Raw genomic sequence first — 23,467 nt, 5'->3', positions numbered from 1 at the left:
CGATATATTTTTCCACTTTAAACCCAGCCACTAACCGATCAAGCCCCCCATCGCAATAAGTGTTTTAAGTTCAAAATCCACGGCTACACCTACCCCATCTCAGACAAAGAGAGCTAGAAAAACTAGAGTCAAAGCAGGCTGATTTGACAAATCACTATAAGCCAAGGACTTGTTTATGGTACTAAGTAGATGCACTCGGTGAAAATTGATGGATGAATGATCTTTTGGAGTCCGTACGAGCTATTCCTAAATATTATTGGACTTTGTCCTATAAATCCTTAATTTGATATTTATTGACTAAGAACCTCGAGCCCCAATAGCGATAACCTTAGAGTCACAATCCCCTTAGCAACGCGTAAACTCTCAGCCCCGTCTAGTAGGTGCATCTTTAGCCTCTTTTACTATTTTTGGATGCTTATTTACATCTTTTATTTGTACTTTCTTTTTTTATCTTTTTTTATGCTTTTGCGAGATTTTTTTTTTTGCACCTAAATAAGTATAACTATTTTCTAAGCTCGTAAAAAGATGGACATGTGGTGGTGTGTTGGTTTGAGTGCATTTAAATCTTTTCATTTCAAAGTTTTTAGATTATGGTAATCCTCCCTAAGCATCGAAATTCAGTTTCACCCTTTTTCAAATTATTAGATATATAAAATTTATTAAAGAGAACTATCAAAGCTAGTTGGGCCTACCGACACATCCCAAATCAGATATGCAAACCATCTCTTCTTTTATTATTATTATATTTTTCAAAGGTTCTGAGAGCTTGTTAACACAACGGTAATAATATCATTTCTTGCTTAACGTAGAAGAAAAACAAATTTTAAGGGACATTTTTCTTTAAAACGTTTTACTTTTTTTTTCAAATTCAGTCGCCCCAGTCACTTTCAATTTTCAAGTCAATGGCTATCCCGTATGTCTACAGGTAGATAACGGGACCAAACATATACAAGTATTTGTCCCTCGAACTTAAGTAGCCGACATAATTTTCAGCGAAAGAACAAAACATACAATAGTCGCCCCAGTCACTTTCAGTTTTCAGGTAAATGGCTATCTCATATGTCTACAAGTAGATAACAGAATCAAACATATAAAAGTATATGTCCCTCAAACTTGAGTAACCAACATAATTTTCCACGAAAGAAAAAAATATATTTAAAAAAAATTGAGTATATTTTTTTCTTCTACAACTAAGTAAAATAAACTTCCATCCCCACTCTTAAAACGAAATCGTCCTCGACGAAAACAAGAAAAATAAATAAAATAAAATAAAAATAAAACTTAGAATTTTCAGCAATAAAGCAGAGAACGAGTTACTCCCCTGGTTTATACGTAGAATCTTCACTAGCCATGTATCAACCGAATGACTGTATAGCATTTCATTCGCGGCCGCAACCTCGGGAGAACCAGTTCCAAAACGCCATAAGATCTACCATGTGCAAAGATATAACATGTACTTTGCAAGATCGCTCACATATAGCGGAGTACACAACTAAAACAAAGTTAAGTAATAAACATATTTTTGTATTTTTATGATTTTTAATTTTCTTTGGATTATGTTGGGGTTTATATATATATATATATATATATATATATATATATATATATATATTATAAATAAAGAAAAATAGAATACCCTTAAAATCAGAAATCAGCTGCTCGAATAGAGTTTGAGTACGAGCAGCTTCAATCGGGAGGATCCTTAGTAACAAAAAATAATAACAGATAAACGAAAACTCGGGCTGCCTCCTGAGAGTGCTTGGATTAACGGGTCCTAAGCCCGACCCCTCCAACACGCCTATTCATCAGTAAAGGAATTGATCAGCTGTCTGCTCTGCAACCTTCTCTCCTATGTAGTGCTTCAACCTATGACCGTTCACCTTGAACTTCCCACTTTCGTCTTCAATCTCAATTGTGCAATACGGGAATACCTCAGTAATGGTGAACGGGCCTGACCATCGGGAATTCAGCTTTCCCGCAAATAACCGTAATTGGGAATTATATAGCAAAACACGATCCCCACACTTTAACTGCTTATTTCCTTTCAACTTGCGATCGTGCAGTTACTTTGTCCGCTGCTTATAATTGTACGAGTGTGAATAGGAATGATCGCAAATTTCCTCTAACTCATGTATCTGATGGAAACGATGAACTCTAGTAGACGAAAGATCAAGGTTAACCTTTTGAAGCACCCAAGAAGCACGATGCTCCAACTCAACAGGCAGATGATAGGCTTTCCCATAAATCATCTGAAACAGTGTGGAACCGGTCGGAGTTTTGTACACTATACGAAAAGCTCACAAAGGATCATCTAATTTTTCGGACCAATCCTTTCGATTAATTCCGAGCGTTTTCTCGAGAATGCATTTTATGCCTCAGTTACTCACCTCTACCTGTCCACTAGTCTGTGGGTGGTAGGCAGTCGCAAGTCGATGGGTGACTCCATAGCCTTGCAACGCCTTCTCCATCTGCGCGTTGCAGAAATGAGTACCTCGATCACTGATCAGGGCTTTCGGTACACCAAAACGAGAGAAAAGATTTTTCAGAAATCTCACTACAACTCGGGCGTCATTAGTGGGCAAGGATCTGGCCTCGACCCACTTGGAGACGTAGTCAACTTCCACAAGTATGTACTTGTTCCTCTAGATAACGAGAACGAGCCCATAAAATCAATACCCCAAATGTCAAAAACCTCGCAAACCTGAATAGCATTTTGAGGCATCTCATTTCGGGATGAGATGTTACCGACACGCTGTCATCGGTCACAGCTTTTAACGAACGCATGAGCATCTTTGAAAATCGAAGGCCAATAAAATCCTGAATCGAAGACCTTCTTATCAGTAAGAATAGCACCATAGTGACCTCCTGTCGGTCCCTCATGACAGTGGCTAAAAATCCGTCACCCTTCTTCAACATCCACACATCTCCTCACAAGCTGATCAGCACCTGTACGAAAAAGAAAAGAGTCGTTCCAGATGTAGAACTTTACGTCAAGAAAGAATTTCTTCTTTTTCTGGTGAGACATCCTCCTAGGGAGGGAACCATCGACGAGGAAGTTTGCGATATCAGAAAACCACGAGTAGCCGTCATCCTGAGCTTTGACAAACATGATTCTCTATCGGGAAATGGTCATTGATGATGACCCCAGCATCTTCAATCTCGGCTCTCTCAAGACGTGACAAGTGATCGGCCGCTACATTATCAGCCCCTTTTTTATCATGGATTTCAATATCAAAATCCTGAAATAGCAGGATCCAACGGATAAAACGAGGCTTAGCATCCTACTTGCTGAAAAGATAATGAATGGCTGCATGATTCGTGTAGACGACTATTTTGGACAGAACAAGATAGGACCTAAACTTATCAATCAAATGCAAACACCACAGCTAACAACTCTTTCTCGGTGGTGGTGTAATTCTCCTGAGCAGTGCTTCTCCTTCCGCTGTCCAAGCACTGCTCCTACGGCATAGTCGCTAGCGTCGCACATCAATTCGAATGGAAAAGACCAGTCGGGAGCAATCATGATAGGGGCTTTAACGAGTTTGTCTTTTAGAAGATCAAATGCCTCGATACATTGTTTAGAGAAGACAAATGGAGCATCTTTCTCAAGTAGCTTGGTCATCGGTCTCGCAATTATCGAGAAATCTTTGATGAATCGGCGATAGAAACCAGCATGACCTAAGAAGCTACGGATGGATCTCATAAAATAGGCGGGGGAAGATTAGAAATGGTTTCAATTTTATCTGGATCAACCTCGATCTCCACACTCTAGATTATATGTCCTAAAACGATGCCCCCGCGTACCATAAAGTGACACTTCTCCCAGTTGATGACTAGGTTGGTATCGAGACAACGAGCCATCATCCTATCAAGGTTGGAGAGACAATGATCGAAAGAATTTCTGAAGAAAGAAAAATCGTCCATGAAGACCTCCATGGAATCCTCGATCATGTCGTGAAAGATTGCCACCATACATCACTGGAAAATAGCTGGAGCATTACAGAGTCCAAAGGGCATATGTTTATAGGCAAACGTGTCGTAGGGGTAGGTGAATGTGGTTTTCTGCTGATCATCGGTGTCACACCCTCAAATCCACTAACGGAGTTTTACCGTCAGAGGGTGTGAACTACCAGGATCGGAATCATTAGTTATAATCAAACCATAATTAAAGTTTTCAAACCACGAAAACATTTGAGTGTAAATAAATGCGGAAGCGTAAAACCTTTAACCAAAAGATGCGTCACGCAGGACGACTTATAAACCCAAATAATAATAGATTAAAACAGTTTGCATAACCAATAGCGTTCAAAGTAATGCATGATCCTATACTGCGCCCGCCTCGGCTACTTGAGAATAACATACTAAAAGTGTCAACACGGGGTTGGTGAGTTCACAAGTGTATATACAATAAAGCGTTTGCGTTTACGTTTGCGTTTAGCGTTTTGCGTTTAGCGTTTTGCGTTACCAGATTGTGTTAAATCAATTATATATCTATAGGTAGCTAGCCTATAAAGCAAGTATTACTAAGTGTTCGACACCGAAGCTGACTGTTTATCATGTGCCTTGCCACCAGGTCTATCCCGACCATGGTAATGTGTTAGCCAAAATTACACCCACTCGACCTTCAGTCGAGCTTAGCGTTGGGTGGGGTTTATCAAACCCAGTAGTACAACTCAACAGTGATTCGCTATTATCCAATACTAAACAGTTCGATGTTTGAAGGACTTCAGTTGTTTCGTTTGCCACTTAGCCTTTACAAGTGATATATAATTTAATAACAAAATCTAAAAGCGTTTCGGAGTATGTATTCTCCCCCAAGTGAAAAGCGTTTTAAAAGAGTTAAAAGGGGAACGTGAAACTCACTGTTTGCGAAGAATTCAAAAAACGAGTAAACCAAAAGATGCGCGTCACAAAAAAAATCCTCACTAGCGTTCTAAAACAAAAAATGAGATTTTCTAAGTGTTGGAACTATTATCGAGTCTCTAGACTCGGCACATAATACCTATGCATAAAAATTTGTTTCGTGTTTCGTTTGTGAATTGTGTGTGTCTCAACAAACACATTCGTGATACGTTACATGTGTGAGCAACTATTTACGTGTCAAGTATTAATAGTGTACATTTCAAACAATTATTCCCCGCAAGGGCAATTTGGTCAAAACATAACAATTATCTAGCACTTAGCACGTTTCATGTATTTTCACAAAGTTCAGCAGCTAGTTTCAGCAAGACAGAATTCTACTTGAAATATTACTCTATTCAACAGATCATAGCATCTCAATTAATTCACCAAAAATCGTCACAAAAGCATACATGAGTTAGGTTTCCAGAACATATTTTATTGTATTTTTATTCCACATAGATTTCTGACAATGATCAAAACATTACAGCAAACTCACAGCAGTCAAAATCATGCGCAACCGAATTTTATTTGTTATTTCCGTTAAATGAAAAATCCAACTAATGCAAGACCAATTGGGTTAGGTTCTTAACTCAATATGTTAACTTCCAGAAGTGGAAACAACCCATTTGGCCTTGTAGTTCATGAGATATGACAATTACAAAACAACTTAACAGCAGGTCTCACAATTCAGATTTGCACTTCAGTTTTGTAAAATAATAAAAGTTAACTTTTACTCGACCAAAAATTACAAACTTGGACTTTATAGAAACTAGACTCAACATAGTACCCTGTAGTGTTAACAACCTCGACCAATTTCCACATTAACATTTAGTTACAGTTTTCTAAACATAACTTACAATCTGTCCAGTACCAGTTTTGACCTTTAATCACATTTAAATAGTTTGAGCAACCAAAACACCTCCAAATTAGGCGTGGTTGGGTTTTCTGGAAACTAGACTCAGAGTACTACCTCTTAGACTCATAAATAGCTCATTTTGCTTTTATATTTAACAAGTTACATGTCGTTCAAGTTTAACAATCTCTGCTGTCAAAACTCAGCAAGCACAAACAATCGTCTAACATGCATCCTAAGCATACGACATAACTCCAACATGCAATAAACATCATTAATCATACAAATCAGTAGTAACCCTATAGGGTTTACAAGTAATCAATGATTTAACATTCTTTCACCGTTCAAAATCACATATGATCATCAAAATCAATAACTAACGCATAATCAATCATCCTCTAATCAAAATCAAGCACATAAACACTTAATAAATAATTTACAAAGTTAGGGTTTCATGTTTATACCTTAAAAACGCAGAAACAACCAAGAGAAACGTGAGAGATGCTTATAAACGAGTGTGGGATGCTCCGATTATGAAGAACAAGATCAAAACGAAGGTGATATGGTGTGGGTGTGGCTGCCGATCGCAAGAGAGAGGGGAGGGGGGGCTGCCGATCGGGTTAGAGAGAGGGAGAAAGAGAGTTAGGGTTTGTTATTATTAAATAATAATATGTTACATCAAGGCCCCTCAACTTCCTAGCATAAAATAACTTGTTTGCATCTTGAGTTAGTGTTCTAAATGATATTATCAAATAACACATAAGCCTAACACATAATTATCACATAATTATTGTTTGGATGTTTTTCGTTTATTCATCAATGGTTTGCGTCAACTCGTTTGCGTTTCAGTGCAATCCCGAAAGACTACACATGTAGTAATTGTCAAGCGTCATTTAAAACTCTATTTTAAATAAAATGAGATGTGCGTTATAGATCAAGTGATCTTAAGTTTGAATTGACGGAGTTTGAGTTAACGGAGTTAACCTGAAATTGACGAGTGTCACATCATTCCCATGTTAAAGAATTTTCGTCTCGAAAATTTGAGTCAAGTCGCGATGAGTGTCTGAAAAAGTAAGAAAAATTTTCAGTTTGTCATAATCGGGAGAGATCGGGATTTGGAAATACCCGTAGAAACCATCCAGAAAACAATAGTACTGCTGACCTGCCAAACGCTCTAGCATCTAATCAATAAAGGGTAGAGGAAAGTGATCTTTCCTAGTGGCATCGTTCAGTATGCGGTAGTTGATGCAGACTCTCCAACCGATCACGGTCCTAGTGGGAATAAGCTCGTTCCTTTCATTGGTGACGACAGTCATGGCACTCTTCTTCGGGACCACTTGGACCGGACTCACCCAGGCGCTATTAGAGATGGGAAAAATGATTCCAGCATCAAGGAGTTTGATGATTTCTTTCTTAACGACCTCTAGCATTTTTGGATTAAGCCTCCGTTGAGGCTGAATGACAGATTTGAAATAATCCTCTATGAGGATTTTATGAGTGTAGAATGAGGGATTAATCCCTTTGATGTCAATAGTCTTCCATGATATCGCCTCCTTGTGCGCTTTCAGCACCTTCAACAACTTCAACTTCAAGACCTCCGTCAAGGAAGACGTGATGATGACGGGTAGCTTCCTCTCTTCGTCCAGAAATGCATACTCCAAATGATCAGGTAGATCCTTAAGTTCTAAGGAAGGAGGAGGGCTCTCAAAGGAAGGTCGGTCTCTCGGATCGTCTCGCACGATCTCAACAGATGACTCTGAATCTAGGGGTGGTGACACGGTGTCATCCATTAATGGTAGAGCAGTCATGGCAACCATCTCGACCTCTGAAATCTCCCTATCGAGAATCTGTGGGTCCAAGGTAGGTCCTCCACAGATGGCAGTGAAAAATTCCAGCACATGCGATACGATGGTGTCAACGAAATACAGGGAGTCGTCCGCCAACTTGGGGTGCTTAAGTGACTGTTTTACATCAAAGGTGACGTTATCATCCCTAACTTTTAGAATCAATTTTCCCTCACGGACGTCGATCAACGCATGTGCGGTGGCAAGGAATGGTTGGCCTAAAATGAGCGGGACACTATCATCCTCATTCGTGTCCAGAATGACAAAGTCCACCGGGAATATGAACTTGTCGATACGAACAAGCATGTTCTCGACCACCCCTCATGGGTATTTCATGGAATGATTAGCAAGTTGGATACTCATTCGGGTAGGCCTCGGTTCGCCAAGACCCAACTTACTGAACACAGAATACGGCATGAGATTGATGTTGGCCCCAAGGTCGGCCAAAGCATGTCGAACCGTATCGTCGCCTAAGATGCAGGGATTTGTGAAACTCCCAGGATCGGCCATCTTTTCAGGCAACTTGCTCTGCAATACTGCAGAGCACCCAGCACTCAACGGGATATAATAGACCTCAGCTAACTTCTCCTTATTGGAAAGAATGTCCTTGAAGAATTTGGCATATTTGGGCATTTGAGTAAGCGCCTCAAGGAAAGGAATGTTCAGGTGAAGCTGCTTGAGAAGTTCGAGGGACTTGGAGTTTTGCTCATCGTCTCTGTCCGATCGGAGTCTACCAGGATAAGGCAATTTAGGTTTATAGACTCTGAGAGGTGGGTTTGATGATGATGAAGGTATATAGGCCGGCTTCATACTTGCTGGAATAGTATTTTGGTGTGCCTCGGCCTGAGGAGGCTCCATCTGGATCTCCTCGTCCACCTGTTCCTCTTCATCGACCGCAGGTGAGATAACTCTCGAAGGATCAGCCTCTCTTTCTCTTATTGCGCCGCTTCTAGTAGTCATTGCTTTGGCGAACCCTCTCGGATTTTTCTCTTAATTACTCGGTAGTGAACCTGGCGCTCTCTCGGATTAATGCCTGGCGATCTCTCGGATAGCTGGCTGGCGATCTCTCTAACGTGACGCTCGAGATTAGCTAGAGAAGTGGCTTGGTTCTTCAGCATAGCATCGTGTTCCGCAAATTTCGCCTCATTTGTCACTCGGTTCCTCTCATCTTGCTTCAGCATCTCAGCCATCATTTCCTTCAGTGAGGCTTTATTCTCCTCTCTCCCCACTTGTTCCGAACTTTCCTGACCTGAACTCCCCTTCTCGAATTGATTCTCTCGACGCTGGTTTGGTATTGGGCTTGGTAGCCACTGGCTTGTCCCCCTAGATAGTTATTCTGATTTCTCCAGATAGTGTTCCCGCCGAAGGCGGGCTTTTTATATCTCAAGGGGTTGTTGACGAAGTCAACCTCCTCCTGATTGCTATCGGCTTAACAGGACAGACAATGGTTTCGTGACCTCCTCAGCAAACCTCACACTTCGCGACTCTGTTAACGGTAAGATCTCTAACGAGATTGTTCAAAGCATCAATCTGCGCCTACATGCTAGTGTTCGAATCGACCTGAAGTACTCCTCTCGATGACGTGGAAGAATTTCTACCCCCGTGCCCCTCTTAGCTCGCTGCTAGATCATCAAAAAGGACGACGCACTCATCGGGATCTTTGTTCTTGAGGAGGTTCCCGTTAGCAGTCTGGTTCAACATATCTCTCATGTGTTGTGTGGCTCTATGATAGAATTTCTCCATAAACATCCACTTATCTAAACCATGATGAGGACAACTAAGAAGGAGGTCCTTGAGTCTTTCCCAAACTTCCCCGAAATACTCGTCAGACCTCATGCGGAAGAAACAAATCTCCTCACGGAGTTGAGCAAATTTATATGGCGGAAAGAATTTGGTCATGAATTTATCCAACAGGTAGTAACTTCAACCATTTGTAGGCTTTTCCGACAAGTGCGAAGGGAAAAAGACGGAGATAGATGGCTTCATCGTTTATGTTCCCGATATTGAAATTTTCGCAGATTTGAACAAACATGTCGATGTGGTTTGAAGGATATTCTCTCTCTAGCCCTTGGATTTGGAGTGCGTTTTTGATGAGTTGCATAACGTGGGTAGGTGTGGACCAGTTGCCAGCGACGGCACCGTTCGATAAAGTGATGCTGGAATGAGGATTCGGAGTCGGTCTACCATAGTCAGCTACTACTCTCCTAGGCGGTTGGTCACCCATGTTTCTATCCCTAGAAGACACGGAAGAAACAGAATAAGAAGAAGAATCAGAACCTGTCGGTGATACAGAACGCTCTCTCTCGGGCTGGACTTTCTCGTTATCGTCAGACGTTTCAAGCTTCGGAGGTCCTTGTGAGCGGGTATAACGCATACGACAAAAAAATAAAAACTAAAATTAACTAGACTAAAATTAAACTAAAGATAATAAAAAAAAATAAGCAAGTAAAAAAGAAACAGGTAAGTCCCCAAACTCGGGTCGTTCTCTAATCGCCTAAAACCGTGTCCCGGCAACGGCGCCAAAAACTTGACGTGCAAAAATATATATATATAAATAAAACACGAATCACAACTAAGCTTTAAAAAACCAAACAACCTATCCTAGTTCACACAAACGACAAGTGTACCGGTCGCGTATAGCAAAGAAAAGGAAATTCCGGATATCGAACTCGAAGACACGTGAGAACGGCTCAGATTATAAACCCTAATCCAAGTCTTACCTAATAATATTAATTGATTTTATTTTATTTTCTTTTGAATTAATTTAAACTAACTTAATTTAACTTAAGTTAACTTAACTTAACTTAATGAAACTAACTGGAAAACTTAACGGTGTTCAACGAATATGGAGAAACGACTACTTAGGCAAGAATCCTATTGACAGTTCAACGGCTAACGGATTAACTAATCACACGACACCGGGATCTTAAAATAATCAACTAAGGCTCATTAAAGTTCGCTAGATCACCAATCGGTCTCACCAACTAACCCTCACAAATCTAAGAATATTGAATAAATGCACCGGGATAAAGATTACTAAGGTACCCTAATGGCGCATCTCCTCTTAGACTCAACGACACAAAACCCGCTTAAAATTGGTACTAGCAATTCTAGGGATAAAGAGGTAACAAAATCTAACTCGATCTAAGACACATATTTGCACGCAAAACTAACCGGATACGACCAAAACTCGCTCTCGCACAATTCTAACCTAACCGAATAAAGACGCGAGACAAACCGACTCCCTATTACCTCTCGTCCACAAGGAAGGTGAACCTATTGAATTTTAATAATTAATCGCACTCAAGATTCCTATGGCCGTGCTAACCACAAATAGATCAAAAACACCAATTCTAAGACCTAACTGAATAACCCCTAATCGAATGACACAAAACCAACCAATCAAGGCAATAAGGGGAATCACATGCAAAAATTATATAAAAACAATATTTTAACACACCAAAGATCAAATTAAATAAAGTCTTTCAATAATAATACGTCATGTGATTAATCAAAACCAAATAAACCGTCAAACAATGTCAATAATCATCTCAACCTAGGTAGTACAAAGGATTTAGCCAATAATCATGACAAACGAAAACGTAACAGATTCAAAAGTCATAATCATCATATCAAGAAATATAGAGATGAACTTATAAAATAAATAATGCAAACCACTTTGAAGAAAAATAATGTTCCCTGTTGCGGTTGTTGTCCCGACACCCCCTAGCTGCCTTCTTTTTCCTTAGCTTCAAAAGAAACCAAAAAAAAATATTTTCTATGCTTGTTGTTCGATCGGAACTTTTTGTTTTGAGGTGCTTCCCAAGCTTTTTTATTATTTTCCTTTGATTTCCTGCTGGCCGTTATCTCCTATGCAGCCCAAAGATCTAAATTGTATATTCTTATTTAATATCTTTATGAGCCGCCAACTTGGACCACCAACCAAGAAGTTAATAGGTTTTTTGTTTTCTTGATTCTACTCTTGCCGCACGGAAGAACAAAATTTAGATGCTAGTGTTTTTAAAGTTTATGTTATAATATAGTATCACACATGCTAGGCTTCATACAAATGGACTCGGGCCAGGCTTTAACCTGGTTCTTCAAAAATTGATCATAAAAGCATTTTAAGTCTTCAAAAGCCCAGCTCTTTTTCTCTTTAAAACCCGCAACCTACGAACGAAATATAACTTCGTAAGATCACGTCAAAACAAGTTAAAAATCATTATTTATTAGATAATTAAGTGGTTAAAATGATAATAAAATGTGCGAAAAATAAGTATGTTTTACAACACATCACTGGGATTAATTTTAGAATTTACCGAATAGAGTAAAAGTCCATTTTACTATATTAATCGGGACAACATGATGAACCCTTTCATCTCTCAGGGCACTTACTTTTAAATAACCTATTAAAACTAAGTTTGTCGTGATATATCTAACCAGTTTTAAGTTAATAGAAAATCTATTAAATTTAAGTCTTTGGAAATTAAATAACGTTTAAGTTTGCAAAACATAATTGGTTAATTAAAATTTATTTTAATATATTTGGTATTAGGTTAGTGGTATTATAACCTATTATAATAAAGCAAGCAACCACGATAGCAAACAAGAATATGTAAATCTTAAATGGCCAAAATAGGTGATTGATCTTACTAGAGCCTATTAGCAAGACCAATCGGGTCAAGAGGTCATAACACAAAACAACCAAAAGGATGGACTATTGGTGCATCCCGTCATCTTTGTTAACTCCCACTAACTTCAAGAACTCTGCGAGCTCATCCTCGTTTTTACTAGGGGTCATCTTCATTAAATATTGTAAAATACATATAATGAAAAACCAAACCATATCTATTACAACTAACCATCAAAGTGGCCAAAAAACCATAAAGTAAAACCGAAAAATAAAATACAACTTTGAACCATCCATATGGCCGAAACCAAAATGCAAACAACCAATCACACAAGGTCAGGCCCGATTTACATATTCAACAAAAATTAAAATAAAATCGGGCTATATTTTGGTCAAATAAAATAAATAAAATTTTGACCAAACCAAAATTTCCCTCAAAACTTATCTAGGTCAAAAACTTCAACTAGCTTGAAGTTTATGATGTGGATCCGGTGAAAAGACCGGATTCGACTCGTAAGTTGTAACCAAGGCTCTGATACCACTGTTGGGTTCCAGTGGTGATCAGTCAATGGTTTAACAATTAAACCTTGTTTTAATAATTGTTTCGTAGTTATTAATCATATTAACAATTGACAAAAATGCAGTGGAATAAAATCGAGTAATCACCATTTAGCGAAACTGTACAAGATCCGGTTACAAACAATACGAGTACAAATCAAAACAACCAAAATTAAATATAAATCTTGATCGACAATATTTAATTTTACCTCGGTTAATGAATAACCGGTTGAAACACCGAGGTTCAACGGACCGAAGCTAGTACACAAACCAAACAACGAGCGGCGACAATGGTGTACAGGCAGCATCAACCAATCCCCTATTTCAGGGACATCTGTGTTAGGTAGTCCGGGGATCACTGATTAGTCGAAGGAGCCCATCCCTTTGGCCTATCATTTGTTGGTCGATCCGGCTGGCGGCTCCTACGGGGGACATTTATTCTAGTTTGCTGCTAGAAGTTTAATGACATGGCTCTCCATCGACGATCTACTGCTCCCTCTTAGTTGCAGATGCCCATGCTTAGTTTCGAAAGCCCTAGCCAGTGATGAATCCCCAGGAAGAGAGGACTATTGAATTCCTCCTCCGTTCAGTCCAGTTTGAACCTGTCCCAGCAACGAACACCTTCTTACTGCAAGGCTTTGCTCTGCCCTTCCACTAGAATCCACTCCGGGTCGGAGGAGCAGCTAGTCCAACTTATTGAGCAACCGAGGGATGAGAATGAATATTTTCTTGAATTCCTTGCCTCACCCTGAGATGAGAGGGAAGGTCGATTTGACTCGAATCCTGGACCTGATCTTTAATCCTACACCGGTTAATGATGCAATGGGAGAAGTTTTTCTTTTGTCATTTTTCATCAATGCTGGCCCAGTCGTCCATGCCCAATCCCAATGGACAAACCTTAGCCCCTAGCTCTACAATGCACCCTACCCAATCCTTGAAAGCCCTCCCGGGGGCCTAGCCCTTCGATTCTTAAGAGGAGTTCCTTGTCTCAGCGTCCTTCTTCCTGTTGGAAGGGCCCATTACTTTGGCAAAGAAGGCCCTACCTCAGACATTCAATCAACCGGTTTAGACAAAAAGTAGGGCAATTCATCAGGTATCGAACTAGGGCATCCTCTCTTGGGATTTTGAATGGCTACCCCCTAATGTGTCATTTGACCTCAGTCATTCCAGGAAAAAGGATCCGTTCCTGGACTTCGGTTAGGGCAAGAAGGCTACGGTTTAAAACCACCGACATGTCAAGATCAAAATTCAAAAGGTAGATCTTTTCCGTCATGCTTTCACAGAAAGGTTCAGTCTTTAATCTATATCAATAGCATACCAACCGAATCGCTGAGAATCACAATCCTAGTTCACTCGCTGAGTCTTATTGTGGGGTGGAGGAATGGTCAACTCATTAGACTCTTATTCTGAAGACTGCATGTTCGAATGGGCAGCCGGGTGATATACGGCAGTAGGGGCATCGAAGGCTGGATTACGGTGGACTAGCACGGAAGCGTCTAACGTGGTGACGGCTTGGTCCGACAAAGATTGGTCTGTGGCTGTTGGGTAATTCCCAAAAGGCTTATTGCCTTTTTTTTTTCTTCTTGTTGTGTTGCACGAGAGAAAGAGGCAGAGAGTATTTTATATATATATATATATATATATATATATATATATATCTTATGATTAGATTAACTATTAACCTAAATCAATATAATAACCTCTTAACTTCTTCTCAGCCCGCAAAGTCCAAACTCTTCAGTACACGTTTAAAAGCTCGTACCTTTTATAATTAATAAACCGTCTTATATATATATATATATATATATATATATATATATATATATATATATATATATATATATATATATATATAAAAGATAATTATATAATCATAATCCGTTTCGTTAATGGTTCGTGTATACCAGTTAATCTCGTTAAGTGGTTTTATGTTCGTTGTCCAAGGTGTAACTCTTACGAGTCATAACTCGGTCGGGCGCGTTAACTTACTCGAACTGGTCCATTATTTCCAACAAATTAATCATGTGGAATCTAAAAATAATGTTCACTCAATTGTAATTGTTCTCAAAATAAGCATACTAACCAGATTCGGTAGACTTTTAACTTTTGATAATTGCTATTGTACAAGGAGTATACACCACATGAGTGCTTAATAAGTAATTATAAGTTTCATTTAAAACACAGTATACACTACATTACACTTGGAAGTTTTTTTACATTTAGGTGGCTTAGGGGACGATTTTGTGTTTGTAGGTCGTTTGTTTAATTGTGTGTAAAAGTATATAACTTGCAACACCCTGTTGCGGGCTTTAACCACTAAACGTAAACTCGAGGGAGTGGGGGTGGGGTGGGGTTGGGGAGAAACGAGGTTTGGATATATCAAATCATTCTCGAAGATTCCCCATGTTTTGATTCCCTGCATATATCACTTGAAGTTGACAAAAGTCACAAAACAAATCCTACACCCCAAGATTCCTTCACATGTTTTAGGGTAAGATTCTTGGTCAAACAAAACAAAAAGGAGTCACGAGTATGGTTTTGTAGAGTTAACCAACATAGATATAAGGGGTTTCACTCGTTGGATGATAACACTTCTAACTTTCACTTTGATACCCACCACTCCCAACTTTGATCTTATTTGTTTCTAGCACTCCCAAACTTAACGGACCCTAACTTCGTTAGTTTTCTTGCTGACGTGCCATTTTTTAACACACGTGGCATGCTTATGTGAAAATTAAATACCTCTTAAAAGAAACTAATTCCATATATAAACCACCACCTATGGTTGGCTACCACCTACCTCCACCACATCCACCAACCACCACCACTTGACCTAAGTTCAATCATCAGTTTCGTATACCACTTATTTTGAAAGCCCTAGTTTCACCACCACCTTCATCACCAACACCATCCTCCACCACCGACAGCCTCTGCCACTGCCAGACTCCACCATTGACAGCCTCCACCACCAACTACAAGTACACAAATTTTAGATCTATAGGTACATAGATTGCAACAACAAGATGACAATCGGATGTACATTCAACATTGAAGATAATTATCAAAATTGAAGAAAATATGATGATCAATCGATGATTTACTATATGGTTTGGGCTTATTCTGTTAATCAATTTCATGTTGAGGTATCAATTCCAGATTAACCAAGTAATACCTTGCAACGATATAATGGTGTTACCTCCATATGCAGACGTATCTAACGACCATGATTAACGTGGATCTGGTTGCTCCAACCTCGATCGGTTTTTGAAACTATTGCTCTGGCCTCGATTGGTTTCTGAAATTGTTGCACTGCCTCATATGTCCTGGAAGGTTCTAACAAGGATTTGAATTTGAAGTATGTAGAATTGAAATTGGTGGTGGTGGTTGATGATGGGGTGGGTTGAAGAAACTTGATAGTGAGGTGTTAAATCAGAGAATGATGCTTTGATAAGAATAAGGAATTACATTTGAATGTTGGAAACTGAATTGAATTATTTACATTTGAATAGTGGCGGTGGAGGCCGATGGTGGTTGGTGGTGGTCGGCCATAGGTCGTGGAGATGGTTGATGGTATATTATATGGAGTTAGTTTCTTTTAATGAGTATTTAATTTCCACATAAGCATGCCACGTGTGTTAAAAGATACCATGTTAGCAAGAAAATTAACGGAGTTAAGGTCCGTTATGTTCGGGAATGCCAGAAACAAATAAGGTCAAAGTTGGAAATGGTGAGTACCAAAATAAAAATTGAAAATGTTATCATCCAACGGGTGAAACTCGAGGGCATTAAAAACCAATACCCTATATATAAACCCAATTTACATGCAATGTTTCTTACAACCAAAAATATTTATTGTTTTCGAAGATGGAATGCTTTTTAAAAAAATCCAAAACTTGTTTGTGAAACTAGTTTTTCATTTGAATTTGACTTTACAATTGGTGTCAAGAACCTTAGATACTATAATCAAATTTATAACTTGGTATTTAAATTCATAACAACTCACGCTCTTCTAAACCTACTCCTAAATATATAATAAATTTTATTATGACCTAACGCCATCAACCACTTGAGAAATATTTTTACTACATACATTGGTATCGCTAAACTATATGAGTTCAGATTCTATTATGACCTAACGCTATCAACCCGTTGATATAATTGAGGTGAATGAACATCAAATTTGTATATATGCTCACAAATGAACCCAATAAATCTTACATTTCAGTTTAATGAACATCACATGGATAATTTAATGATTTGGGTGCAACAGGAATATATTTTACTCATAATGGAAATCCTGAACGCGTCTCATCTTCGCCCTTTTTATCTATCGGACACAAATTCGTGCGGGTGGTTTGGAGATGGATAGGAATTCACTATGAAGGGAATGGGGACATGATTAGGTTATTCATGAGCTGGACCGAACTTGATTCAAGACCAGTGTGAGCTTGGCTCGAACTTAAAGCGAGTTGATTTGGCTCAAGCTCAAATTCTAAACTGAGTTTTTATTTTGAGCTCAAGCTCAACTAACTGGAACATCTTTTTTTTTTTATATTATACAAAACTTGTTTTAGAGCCCGTGTAGTACACGGGATTATCCAAATTATAAAATTACAAGTAATGAAAGTAATGACATAATGTATATGAAAAAATGTATTACATCTATGTTTGTGTCTATAGTATGTGTATATAAATTGATTTTATTTGTATCACAAAATGATTTTTTTTAAATAAACCTAATAAAAAAATGCACGTGCAAAAACCTACCCGAAAACGCTGCTTTTATAGAAACTTTCATTGTCAATATCATATATGTATAATTGAAAGAATTCAGGAAGAAGACTTCTCATAGAATAGTCATACAATAATATTTCTGACCATTCAGCCTATATACCGAAGAAGTGTTATCTTTATTGATATATTTATGAATTTACGGCCCATAGAAGAAAAGAAGAACATTAAATTATAACGAAGGATGTTCTTCAGGAACTATGTTTTTCTGAGATAAACCATAAAAAAGATTCTGAAAAGTTTGATAACATAAAAATCACATGTTAACCCATTTAATTTTGTTAATCTTTGCTTCGTTTGAGCATAGTTCTGCATGACATGCTTCCCATAAAACGTTCGGATCACCATTGAATAAAAAGTTAATGCTGACACAAATGTTTCAAAATTGATACAAGTTAGAAGCACTAGTAGGCCTGGGGATGGCATGTCATAAATGTTCACATCTATTTTTAAATTTTAATAGTCGAGGGAAAAATAATCAATTTATCAAATCCCAAACCTTATGATTTTTTCCAAAATTGTTCTTGAAAATAAATTTGAAATCCAAATAATGTTTAAAATTATAACTTTCATCCGTATGACATTTCAAGTAACACTTTGAACCCGTAATCAAAATTTGACGATAAATCTATTTGCATTCTCAAACTTTTAAAAATACTCAGATTTCTCATTTTTGATCTCATAACAAATTTTGACCCAAATGTAGTTAACTTGTACCAAATAATCTATTTGCCAATTTTTTACTGTAAAAACTAAATTTATGTTCCACAAAACCCGAAACAATCCTTGATAAAAAAAGAAAAAAATATAATATAATAAACTTTGTTATATATGAAAGTGATTGGTATATATTTACTAAATTAACCGAAAAAATTTATAGTTTACTAAATTAATCGAAAAAATAAATTGATCGATATCAAGCTTATATTTAAATTTATAAATTGATATGACAATTTACAATAATAATAAAAACAGGTAAATTGATTGATTTTTAAAAACATGAATCAACTTTTAAAAATAGATTTATGATTTAATAATTAAATAAATTACTTTGTAAATGAAATCATATTCAAGTTTTGTTTTTTTCTTTTATAATATTTAACAATATACAGTATTAAAATATTTAATGATAACATTTGAAATTATATATTCTTTTCAATCTTTAAAAATCATGGTTTGTTGTTAATTTTTGGATTTCACCAAGTAGTTTGAAATATATAATAAAATAACTAGACGGGTGCCTGCGCGATGCGGCGAGAACACCAACATTGATAATGGTTAGTTTTCAATTTTTAACGGTTCCGTTTCGATTTATATGATCAAAAACCGCTACTATTTGTTTATTTAAAACCATCAAAACCGGATCGTAAACACCGTTACGTAAATGTTAATTTTTTTTAACTAAGAAAACTAAGACAATATCATACTCAAATTAAAGAGAATAAAATTCTCGTTTTTATTGTGCCGGTTTTAAAAAAATATATATTAACGAATGAAAAAAATTATCACTGTTTAAAAGTCGTGGGTGGAAGTTGGGTTAAATGAGAAATTAAAAAGAATATATATAGTTAAAAGTTAAAGGGCTAAGATTGTAATTATTACTTAAATTTACAAAAGTTTATTAAAGTTGATGGAGCAATATTGTAACTATGTTTAAAGAATTGAAATTTACTATTTTACTCTTATTTAATATGCTATGTGAGTTGTATCATTTGTTAGTTAAGTTGTAAATTATTTAAAATCTAAGTGTCTTAATTTGCCCATAAGTTATGTATTATATATAGTATAGATATAGATATGTTAATATTTATTTTATAAAAATGTATAAATATAATTTCACCAAGTAATTTGGAATATATAGTAAAAATAATATGTTAATATTTATTTTTATAAAAATGTATAAATATAATATAAATAAAATGTAAAAGGAAAGTGAATATAGACATGTATTAAGGTCAATTAAGATACTATTAATTTTAAAGGGAAAAAGGTTGTGAAAGTATAATAATAAACTGATACGTGTCATAATTATTTTATTTAATTAAAATAGGTAGATATACAAAACTTATAAAAAGAAAGAAAAATACATATGATAAACAAATCAGGGGGCTCGAAAGAATAGGGGTATATTGGAGTCTTACATGAAATCTAGAGTCATATATTTCATCTTTGCATTTAACCATCAACCCAACCCTGTATATTTTCATGTATTTTGCCTTCAATTGAAATGTCTCTTCTACCTTTATCTTCTTACCCTCCTCTTTCATGGGCTGCTACATCTTTATACACAAAAATGAATTAAGATTCTATCCTCATTTTATTTTCCTTAAAACAATTAAAAGACAATATTCTTATAATTACCTTTAGAATTAGAAGAATGAGATCGATGAACACCCGAACGAATGTAATACTCAAGTTGCCTCACATCAGCACTACCCAATTGATCTAACAGTATCGTGTGTCCGGAAATATCTCGTTCTTGATGGTCCTGTCATATGTTCAGATCAATATATCATCTCACGCAAGTATACATTGATCATAACAAACAGTGAGTCAGTCGGTTTGGTTGGTTTGAGATTTATACGTTTCGGTTTTGGTAGTTTGAAACTTTGAACCGGCCCTTTAAAAAATAATAATAATAATAATAATAATAATAATAATAACATATTTTTCGCTTTTTGGAATATGCAATTATGTATTATATAAATATTTTTAATGCATGTATAGTCCCTATTACGGTTTTGATCCCTAACTTGAGAAAGTACATTTTCAGACTCTTAGTTTGACAAAACGTAAGACGTTTGGCCCGTGAAATGGATGAACGTTAACATTTGTTGTTAAATCGACTATCCGTCTTTATTTAAAATGTTGCATAACAGTTTCGGTCATATTACGGTTTTGGCCCCTAATTTTGAGAAAGCACATATTTAGACCATTAGTTTGAAAAAAAATGTAACACGCTTGGTCCTTGAATTAGATGGACGTCAACTTTGCTATTAAATGGGCTATCCATCTTTAAATTAAAGTGGACACAAAGAATTCGGTCATACTATGGGTATGTTTGGTTGAAAGGAATTGAATGAAGGGGGAATGGAATGGGAGAATGAATGAAATGGACAAGATAATAAAATGGATCATTACCATTCCTTTGTCTTGTTTGGTTAATATATGAAAATGAAATGAATAATTATGTTATGTTGTTTGGTATCTGAAAAAAAATTTATGAATGAAACATAAATAATTAAAATATTCCTATCTCAAAATATATAAATTTTTTACAAAAAAAAAAAAAAAAAAAACCCTGAAATGACGACGGTGGTGGTAGCTCTGGAGATGAAAATGGTGGTGGTGGTGGCGGTCAGGCGGGGGGAGGGAGGGTGGTCAAGCGATGGTAGCATTAGTAGTGATAGCGGTGGTAGGGTGGTGATGACGGTGGTGGTGGCCAGGCAGTGATAGTGGTGGTGGCGGTTATGGTCGGGTGAAGACGGTGACAATGGTTGTTGTGGTTATGGCGACGATGGTGGCGGTGGTAGCTTGGGTGGTAAGGTGGTGGTGGTGGTGGTGGTGGTGATGGCGACGGTGGCGGTCAGGTGGTGGTGGCGGCGACGGTGGTGGCGGCGGAGGTGGTGGTGGTGGTGACGGTGGCGGTGGTGGTCAGATGATGGTGGTGGCGGCGGAGGTGGTGGTGGTGGTGATGGTGGCGGTGGTGGTCAGATGATGGTGGTGGCTATGGTAGTGGTTGTGGTGGTGTTGGCGGTGGTTGTTGTTAAATGATAGTGTTGTTGAGAAAGTAGGTTGAAGGAGGAATTGAATGAAAAAATGAAAGGGAGGTAGGAAGGAATGGTTTGATAGAATGAGATTTCATGTGTAATGGATGATTCCATTCCATTGTGCAACCAAACACCTCTTAATTCATTTCCACGTAATGAATCATTCCATTTCGCTTGTCATTACTGCATAACAAACGCTACCTATGGGTTTTAGTCCCTAATTATTTTTATTCTATAAAAGTATTAAATACATGGATAGTGCCTGTGGTTTATTCATATTACGGGTTTTGTCCCTAATCGGTGGGTTTTTATTTCTACGAAAGAGTAAATACATGAACAGTCCTTGTGGTTTGCTCATACTACGGTTTCGGTCCCTAATTATTAATTTTTCCTATTAGAGTAGGCATAACATAAAACAATGACTTACATATGATAAAACCTTGGGCTTGTATACATGACTAGAATTCAAATAATCTGGTTGCATGAGACGTTGATGTCTTTGCAAATGCTCTTTCCTTCTTTTCTCCCACATAAACCTACTAAATGATGCCCTGGCTGGTGGAGTCACTATTTCTGAGTTGACCGTGTCTCTGGATCCAAGAAAATACGAGTACATATCCTCCACAACCGGCTTATAACTATTCACTTTTCTCGTGTTCCTTGATCCTTCACATGCCCGACCCAGTTTTCTGAAACCACTTATCCAGAACAAAAACCATATGATGATCGTTTTCATAAAATTTTAGTTAAAAAAAAAACATGCGGACCTCCGTGTTGCCTCACGGAACTTTGCATCGATCTCTTTGTTGGGCGGGTATGTAGGCATGCTCGAGGGATCACATTGATACGGTTTTGTATAAAAGTACTGATAATAAAAATATCACATAGAATATATTAGTCAGAGTTAATTATAAATATTTCTTTCAAAATTAGTTGATATTATTTGATTTTCTTTCCGTTGTAATTAATAATTATTGTGTTGTATCTTTCCATAATATCATACACAGTTATCATTATTCTACAAACTAAACATAAAATTTTTATATAATTGAATAGTAACCAAGTTGCAAAATGTTCCAATTAGATCACTTGTGCAATTTTTCTCCAAATCGGGTCACTAAATCTTCAAATCGAGTCTCACCGATTTTTATGCTTCGGGAAAAAATTTAGGATAATATGTGGGGGTAGGAATTTGCAATATATGTAGGTAAAGTTTAAGAATTATAAAAAACGTTAATTATATTAAATTTTAAAAATAAAAAATAAAATTCACGTCTTCATTTAACGTCAACATCAAAAAAATATAAAAGATTTCCTATGTAACAAAAAAGAAAAATGCTAAAAAAAACATGTTAAAACCATTAATCTATACTATATATAAAGCATAGTGACTTAATTGGAACACTTTTTAATCATGAGTCATCTAATTGGAACACTTTTGAAATTTGGTTACTATTATGTGAAATTGTGAAATTGCCCCTTTGTATTATTAGGTACCTCGGCTTGAAGTGCTGATCTGGCAGTGAGACGGTTCTCGGGTTCTACAGAAAGAAGTACATTGATTAGGTCCGCCACGGTTTTGGGAAGCTCTTCAAATCTTTGTCTTAAACTGCTTTCATAACAACATTGTGATTTAAACATTGGTGCAAGAGGAAGCTTTGAGTTCTTCCAGTACGCGTCCGGTGGGGACCCACATAACTTGAATATCTTGTGCACTTGTTCCACCTAAATCTAAGAGTGTCAATCTTAAGAATGGTATGAAAATAAATAGGTTTTTGGTTTTCATATCAAACACGTTTAATAAAGGATCGTTTTTTAGATGACCTATTTAAACCGTTTATTAAACGGGTCGACCTGTCAACCCATTTAAGTAAACACCGCCTGCCCTTTTACGTTTAACCCGTTTATTGCAAGCTTCCAACCTATTTAGATAAACGGGTCGAGTTTGGAGTTGCACGATATTAAGTGTGACCAAAATAGGGTTGATGTCTTTAATAGGAATATATATATATATATATATATATATATATATATATATATATATATATATATATATATGGGTCGTGCTCGGGTTCAAAAATCCAACAAGCCAACATGATATGACTGACACCCTCGTGTA

The 23,467-nt window shown here is 37.0% G+C and overlaps 1 protein-coding gene and 1 non-coding gene across 2 annotated transcripts; one reads left to right on the top strand and one right to left on the bottom strand.

Moving 5' to 3' along the window:
- The first annotated feature begins 9,358 nt into the window (after window positions 1-9,358).
- On the top strand, window positions 9,359-9,465 carry LOC143618010 (small nucleolar RNA R71). The gene has a single exon (XR_013150935.1). It is a non-coding gene; the product is annotated as a small nucleolar RNA R71 (small nucleolar RNA).
- A 6,168-nt stretch (window positions 9,466-15,633) lies between these two features.
- LOC143618008 (uncharacterized) lies at window positions 15,634-23,265 on the bottom strand. The gene is made up of 7 exons (XM_077090367.1): window positions 22,846-23,265; window positions 22,116-22,213; window positions 21,776-22,037; window positions 19,940-20,066; window positions 19,833-19,857; window positions 19,720-19,771; window positions 15,634-15,759 (listed from the first exon to the last, which is right to left on the bottom strand). The coding sequence occupies exons 1-7, from the start codon at window positions 22,987-22,989 to the stop codon at window positions 15,634-15,636; spliced, it is 834 nt and encodes a 277-aa protein (XP_076946482.1). The 5' UTR covers window positions 22,990-23,265.
- Between the last annotated feature and the right edge of the window lie 202 nt (window positions 23,266-23,467).

The sequence above is a fragment of the Bidens hawaiensis genome, unplaced genomic scaffold (genome assembly GCF_021521415.1).
Source record: "Bidens hawaiensis isolate Kalapana, Puna unplaced genomic scaffold, B.hawaiensis_p1.1 tig00061480_1, whole genome shotgun sequence".
Classification (NCBI taxonomy): domain Eukaryota; kingdom Viridiplantae; phylum Streptophyta; class Magnoliopsida; order Asterales; family Asteraceae; genus Bidens; species Bidens hawaiensis.
The sequence above is the reverse complement of the archived record's forward strand: the minus strand, read 5'-3'. Positions and strand labels throughout refer to the sequence as shown.